The 7,942-nt window shown below is 38.7% G+C and overlaps 1 protein-coding gene across 2 annotated transcripts; it reads left to right on the forward strand.

Annotated features, from left to right (window-relative positions):
* The first annotated feature begins 334 nt into the window (after positions 1-334).
* On the forward strand, positions 335-6,663 carry LOC115734957 (probable protein phosphatase 2C 8). 2 transcript variants are annotated; one of them, XM_030665993.2, is made up of 10 exons: positions 335-725; positions 1,340-1,448; positions 2,054-2,090; positions 2,177-2,221; positions 2,780-2,832; positions 3,325-3,465; positions 4,050-4,133; positions 5,310-5,399; positions 5,487-5,534; positions 6,232-6,663. In XM_030665993.2, exons 1-10 carry the CDS (start codon positions 550-552, stop codon positions 6,340-6,342), a joined length of 894 nt encoding a protein of 297 aa, XP_030521853.2. In that variant the 5' UTR covers positions 335-549; the 3' UTR covers positions 6,343-6,663. The 2 variants fall into 2 exon arrangements, with proteins under 2 accessions (XP_030521853.2, XP_048137573.1); XM_048281616.1 differs by having other exon boundaries at positions 685-725; positions 1,340-1,440.
* Positions 6,664-7,942: the final 1,279 nt, after the last annotated feature.

A 7,942-nucleotide genomic window follows, 5' to 3' on the forward strand; every position in this document is an offset into this window, starting at 1 on the left:
AAAATTTGCAAATGTTATTATCAAGCGATATAATTCGTTCAATAAAATGATATTTGGTAGGTTAAATAAAAAGGAAAAGAACGGATTTAATGGGAAGAGGATTGGGGGCGTGGAATCGGAATCGGTATTGGTATCGCATTGAATAAAGGGTGAAAAGAAAAAGGAAAGAAAAATATAAAAAGTAAAAAAAAAAAATCAAATATAACAATATCCTATGGCATAACTTTTTGCCAAAATTTAAATCAACTGGACAAGAAGAAAGAAAACGAGGGAGAGAATCGAGCCGTTGGAATCGTGCCGTTGGAAATAGCGCGCGTACAGAACAAACCAGTTCGTCGCCGTTAACGTCTCGCGCCCTCTGTTTTTAACCGTTGCCCGCGTTAATTAACGGTCAGGGAGCCGCGATTTCTAGGGTTCGAGAAGATCCCCGAAGCTCTCAATCGACAAAGCGAGTGAGCTGGAGAAGGATGAGCGAGGCCGCCAAATCCGGAGACGGAACTGGAGTCGCCGAGGTCGCGGGAAACCCTAAGCGCGAGGGGGACTTTGGGGATGCCGAGCTGGCCGCGAAGAAGCCGAGGGCCGCCGAGGACGCGGAGGAGAGAGAGGGAGGGCAGGGTCTTCGAGATCGAAGCGGACGCGGCCGAGGACAAGGGGTCGAGGCACACCATGGAGGACGCGTGGGTTCTGCTTGAGGATGCTAGCTTGGGTTCTCCTGGGAAACTGAGGTTCTTGGTTTGCTCCTCCGCTCTTCTGTTCGTTTTTCATTCTCTTCGTTGTTTGGGAAAATGGCTCGTGGCATGGGTGTTTCAGTCTGCCGCAAAGGTTGATAAGTGCGCATAACTCTCAAGAGTTATCACTTCAATTTGAGCAGCATTTTTTTAGCCTTTTTCTCCTGGGAAATGTAGCACTTCTCTAAGTATCACGCAATCAATGACAGACTGAGGTGGGGGCGAGTTGTTTGTCCACGGCAGCCGTCCCTTAGCCGCTCGGTGTTTGTCATCACTAATTTTCAGTCACGTGTTGTGCATTGCTAATCAAAATTACCAAGTTATACACAATGATTTAATCACTCAATACTTGTTATGATAGGACGTTTATGTGGTATTATTTATTTTATGATTAGTTTTGTCAAATTTTGCACGGGTGATACATATTCCTCCCTATCTCACAAGATTTCATGTTTCATTTCCATTCACATTGAACTGGTTTTAAAAGTTCCATACGAACAATGACAAGTCTACAACGGAAAGCAATAGAAAGCCTCACTCTCCAGTGCATTAAAATTCTTTGCAACGAGAATGAACTTTCAGGAAGATAATATGCCGCTTTCTCTGGACAGATGTGCACATTTTGCAATATATGATGGGCATGGAGGTCGGCTAGCAGCAGAATATGCTCAGAAGAATTTACATGCAAATGTTCTTTCTGCAGGCTTACCACGTGAGTTGGTGTGTTCGCTTGGTCTAGTTTTACGAATACATTCTTTATGAGCCTGCTCTGGGTTTTCTTGATTTACTTGTCCAAGCTCGCTTGGCACATTAAAACCATCAAGTTTACCCTTTAATAGGAGTTTGTTCAGTTTACGACTTGATATTGACAAGCAGTTTGGTTGTGATAATGATTTTTTTCTTCATCGCTGCATAAATATCTTTTGTTTAATTGTTATAGTTTAAGAGATGATTATAGGTTCAAAGATTCCGTGTTGATGCATCGTTGGACTTATAAGATCTTTGATTCACCTCAATTACGGTTAACATGCATGGGCAGTTCTTTGTGTGATCACTTTGCAAGTCCTAGTTTCTTTTCTGTTTGGTTTATGTCCATGTTCTAGTATAGAGACTCTTTTTCATCTCTGAACCATTCTATGAAGGAAGATTGAAGCTATAGATTTTCCTGGTTGAACTGTTTTTACATATATCTCCCATGCTGCCTATTGTTTCTGTTATGTCTTGCTTCATGAAGCTTCAATACTATTGGCATCATGTGGCTCAATGGGGACGATTCTTTTTGTTCTTTTTTGGCTGACTTCAATGATTTATCATGATGGGTGCAGATGGATGTTAAAGCAGCCAAAAAGGCCATTCTTGATGGTAGGAATTCTCTCAGTGCATGTTTAATTGAGACAGCAACACTGTGACTTTTATTTTCCATCTTCACGCTTTCTTTTGTTATCTAGGTTTCCGAAAGACTGATGAATCTCTTCTCGAAGAAAGTGCTTCAGGTATTGATCTAACATGTGATTTATTTAGAGTCCACTTAATTATTTGTCCTTCAATTTGTGCTGCATGATGTCCAATGGGAGCTCCTATAACTGTTTGACTCAGTGGAGAGACTCTAGATGAATTTTCAATGCGCTCGGTTAGCCTATTGATGACTTAGAACCGTTAGATACTCGCAGCATCTTATGGTTTCTATCTGTGACTTGTGGTGACCTCGGTAGTTTAAATACTACAAGGGAACATGGGTTACTGATACCACATTAATCAGGAGCCACCCGTATCAGCATTGGGACCATTTCTTAGCATGCATTCGAAGCACCTAGTTCATTTTCACGTCCACTGTTAACTAATGTATCTTGGAGCTATTTTTACTAACATAGTGTGTTTTTTTTTTTTTTTGGAATGGTAGAGATATCAAGCAAGATTTGTCGTAGAGTTCTGTTAAGAATTTTCTTCCAGAAAATATCAAGTTCCTGTACTTCTTTTGCCTCATAGGTTTAGAGAAGTTTACAGAGGATTTTAATCTCCACAAGGATTTATCTGTGCGTCTCCTTTTTCAGGGGGGTGGCTGGATGGTGCAACAGCTGTATGTGTTTGGGTATTAGGACAAAGAGTGAGTTTCTTTCCTGGTTTCTTCATCCTATTCTTTTGGGTAAAAGTAATGTTTAGGCAGAAATAACCAGAGGAATCGCTAGCTTGGAGATATTTTATTCTTGAGATCAAAATTATGGATGATATAAACGTGTGAATCTTTGATCAATTGTGCTGGTCTGGTAATATAATTTTTTTTTTTTTTTGGTAAGCCTCCAAAAGTGTGAATCTATGATATTGTAACCTATCAATAATTTTTCAAGATCACTTAAAAGCCTTGGAAGCTGAAAATTATGTGGATGTAGGCGTCCAGAATAAGAAATATAATCGATAATTTAGTCGTTTAAGATTTTTAACAATTGCCGACTAAGATGACATATGAATTGCATATTGTTGATGATATTGGAGTTAAGTCAGCGACTTAATCTTTCGGTTTACTATTTTTTGTTTTGTTATGCTTTAATTGTGTCAGAACAATGTTGGCTTGTGGACTAAGTCTTGGTGCATCTTATAGGTATTCATTGCTAACATTGGGGATGCAAAAGCAGTATTAGCCCGCTCCTCGACTGAAGATGGTGATAGTTCTGTAAAGGCCATTGTTCTGACAAGGGAGCACAAAGCCATTTACCCTCCGGAGCGTGCTCGCATCCAAAAGGTAAGGATGTACATGAAACTTTCTTTTTAGGTCAACAGTTTCCTGCACCATTTTCCGTTGACTTCCAATTTATGAAATGGGGGTATCTTGTTTTTTATATGATATCTGAAATTATGCATATGCCTTGTGTTGTGATATATGCGTCATCGGCACAAGTTTTCTGTGCCTTTTTAATGAACTAATTTTCCCTGATGAGATAATGTTTTGGTCATGCAGCTACATGTCGTTATTTAGAATAACGCGAACTCTTATGTGCTGCTTTTGTTTGTTGGAGAGCTGCCTTCTTTATTAGCCAGTGCCAAGAAGTTGATATTTACACGCCTTATGAACGTCTATAAAAACATATTTCCTAATTCCTTCCTCCTCCAGTCCTCCTCCTGCTTCTCCTTCTTATGGTTTGAAAATTGATGCTTCTTTCTCATCTGAATGTGTCGGAAAGTAAGAGAGGATTGCTATAGTAAGGTCCTGAGGAAATGTCTAAGTTCCTTGAGTAGATTAGTGTACGGTGCACTATAGACTTTCTAGTTGTCTTTACACATGATCAGGGTTTTGCTTGCAATTATTGCATCTGTTGTTATTTGCAGGCTGGAGGGGTTGTGAGTTCCAATGGCCGATTACAGGGTCGCATTGAAGTTTCTAGGGCCTTTGGAGATCGCCAGTTCAAAAAGGTTCGGCTTTTATATGAACATTGGTCCTGTTGTTCCATTTTAGTTAAGTTGCATCTAAAATGAGAGTACTTGTGCATAGCTTTGGCTCCTAATATAATAGTCTAGACATTGCTTATTGCACCACAGGGTCAACTAATACATCTGGGCTCTATGGTTACCAGTGGACATGTATTTTGGTGCTTTATATAGACATCTGCTTCTTCAAATGCATAATTTACTCCTGCTCCATATTCGATTTCATGTGCATAGTTGCTTTTCTATATGAGCTTCAAGTGTATAGCTCATGAAACTTGGGGCACCTCTGGATATGCTTCTACTTTTTGCTTTTGTTTAAAACTTGCGACGGACACTTTGACTTTTTCTTAGCCCATAACACCTAAAAATTTCACAATATAGGAATCCTGACACATAGATTTATACATAAATTATTCATATATTTTTAAATGCAGATAATGTTTTAAATTTTGGGGGGAAAGCAAAAAGTTGTTTTTTTTTTCTTTTGTTGAAGCATAAAAAGATATGCCCTGGGTGAAACCGAGGGACGAAAGAACCAGTTTACTTAAATTGAGTATGTTTGTTCGGATTTATGATGGTATCATGACATCAATTACAATTGGAAAAGAATGACATAATCATGAAGACTGATTGACCTGTCATGTGCAAGGGATTTCATGGGGTTTTGCTCTGTGTGGAAGTCTTTCTATATTAGGACTACTATATAGCCATATGTGATTGTCGATATGCTTAGTCCCTTGGGGAAAATAATTTCTGCCACTGTAAACAGAAAAAACTTTGACTATCTTGGATGAAATAACAATGGGGCATAACAATGGCCAGGGAGTATAGGAAGTTTTCCTTTCCTTGTGCCGTGTTGAGTACCTTTTGAATTATAATTTAGATAGGCAAAAGAGGTATGTCTACTTTGCTACTGTGAGTTAGCTTTCAACGGCAAAGTTAGCCGCTCACTGCTGCAATTAATAATCGCTATTGGCGGCTACTTAGTACAACCTGTCCTAACAATGGATAATAGCTTCTTCATAAAGAAGAAGCAGGAGCAGAGTAGGAATATAATTGATGGGTCCTCCCCTTCTGAAAAAGAAAATAATAGCAGAAACATAATCTTCGTACAATGATTACTTTTGTTTTGTCTATTCGGAGAGTTTTGCAACTTTGCAGGTAGGTGTTGTTGCAACTCCAGATATTCATTCTTTTGAGCTGACAGGGAGAGAGCAGTTCATCATTCTTGGTTGTGATGGCTTATGGGGGGTACGCTTCCACTTTCAATATGACCAATCTCCTGGTCTGAGAAAAACTTTTAGCACTTGTTGATTGTGAGGGAAAAAATTGTTTCAGGTATTTGGAACAAGTGATGCGGTTGAATTCGTTCACAAGTTATTGAAGGTTGGTGCAGCATTTACATTTTATTTTTTGCTAATTCCAGTCAAACAAGATCTTCTTTTCCTCCCTGAAACTTGAAGTTGGGGAGCTCAGTTATGTAAGTAGCTGATATTATGTGTCGACACATAACTTGTGAACGAATTCAACTGCATCACTTGTTCATAAATGGTAATTTGAAAAAGTTTACTTCTATTATTTGCATGTATCATTTCTATAGCATCATCGTCTTCATGTATGTTGAAGTGATAGGCCCTATTTTGATTGTGAAACTCACATATTGAATGCTTGGGCAGAGTGTTTTTATTTATGTAATGGCACATTGTCTTCTGTGAACTTTTTGCCTTGTTTTCTGGTACTTTTGTTTGCTTGTGAGACAATCCAAACAATATTGTTTCTTAATGGATGACATCTTTCACTTCAAACGTGCAAAAATACATGCACAATCTATCTGTAGTGGAAAAGTAAGTGCAAAAATACATCCTCTTTTGCCTTGGATGTTATGTTCGATTTTTTCCTGTGGCAGTTATTCTAATCTCTACTGTGTCGGACTATGGAGAAAATTAGTATTTTGAAAAGGGAAATGAATGGACTTCATCGGTTGCACCATTAGTTACAACATTTTGCCTTACCTTATTTACATATGACTTTACTGAAGTGAATGGCCGGTATACTTGCTAACCATCTGTTATGGTACATGCAGGAGGGATTGCTAGTCACGGCCGTTGCCCGTCGTCTGGTAAGGGAAGCTGTTCGTGAGAGGCGTTGCAAAGACAATTGCACTGCTCTTATTATAGTCTTCAGGCCCAAGTAACGTGAATTGTCTATCAAGTTGTGGAATGTTTTAAGTGAGTCAATCCATTTATTATGGTTATCATTTGTCAAACATCTTCATGGCATTAGAGTTCTTATCTTTGCAAGTGTATCCGATCTCTAATGCCCGTTAGAAACTGAAGCCCTAGGTTTTAGTGTTGTTTGGTTTGTGAGACTTATACCCTCTTTGTTGTGTGGGCGGGTGTGTCAAGGGGAGGGCATCCCCGGTAACACTATGTATGCGTGTGTTTTGAACAGCAAGGGGTATCCTGGATCGATCGAAGTAAAGTATCATTGGAGAATCATTGGAAATTCAGTCTTAGGCCCAATTGTTTCGTGCATCTGACTAGTAGCTTGTCTCTAGAGTAAGTGATCTCTTGAATTTGTTGATGCGGCAAAGCAAGTGACGTTGACAGTTTCAATGTGCCGAACCTATAGAATGGAGAGGAGAGGAAGATTGTTCAACCCAAAGTCCTCTTAGTAGTTACTTACTGCTCTTTGAAATTATGTGAAATTTGAAAAAACCTGCTAATTTTCCTCATTTTAATGCCATGGCAAATTGGCAGACGGTTTGTCTCCAATCAGAGAGGCATAGGGAATATTCTGACTCTTCCTCCAAATTGGGGCTTTTTAAAAACTTCAAGAACCAAGTTGATTGGAGATGGTTAGCGAGTTAGACACACAGATTCATCCATTTGTATTGTCATGTGTATTACTTTGCCCAGACTTCTACTATGATATATTAATGTAAAGATCAGTGTGATTTCTTGTAGCTGCGCCATGTGGCATGAAACACCTGTCGCAAGATTCATGACCTGGTATCTTTGACTAATATGGCCCATATGTACAGTGAACACTGACGTAGGAAACATAGACAATCTCCGAGGGCCTCCGTGTCGGGTCCGACACTCTTCGACGTGCGATCTACACATGGTCAGCGCTCTAGACACACCAACAATACGCAAGTCTAGCATTCCGACACACACGTGATCAATTTTAAGCATTTTTCATAAATTATGGGTCAAAATGTAGATTTATTATACACACACACACACACACACACACACACACATACTTGAGTTATATATTTAGCCATTCTAAAATTAATATACCTAGTCAGCCAAAAAAAAAATGTAATTGTAAATTCTTAACAGAAAAAGAATAAGAAAACTCATCGATATCTTTATATAATCATGTATAAATATAAATATATATTTAATATACAACGTGTCGGGATTATCTATTTTTTTAGAAATGACGTGTCGACGTGTCGAGTCATGTCGCGTGTCGGTGTCGATGCTATTTGAATGCTGACATGGAAAATAGTATTTGCATGTGTCAATTTCATATTCTGTGACTGATTTCAATCCAAATAAGTGTGCTTGAGGAAATAAATGTCCATATGTTCTTTTGTATTTTTGTGGGTCAAAATGGCCACATATTCTAATAGGTACAAAAAGAAGAGGTTTTGCTGCGAGTTTTTATGTAAATAATATTCCTAATGTTCGACTAATTAAATAGATAACACGATCGGAATATGATAAACATTCACATCTATGATTTTGTGCGGATCTTCTCTCTCGTTTGGTTGTAGAGTGTGA

Source organism: Rhodamnia argentea, chromosome 7 (assembly GCF_020921035.1).
Source record: "Rhodamnia argentea isolate NSW1041297 chromosome 7, ASM2092103v1, whole genome shotgun sequence".
Lineage (NCBI taxonomy): Eukaryota > Viridiplantae > Streptophyta > Magnoliopsida > Myrtales > Myrtaceae > Rhodamnia > Rhodamnia argentea.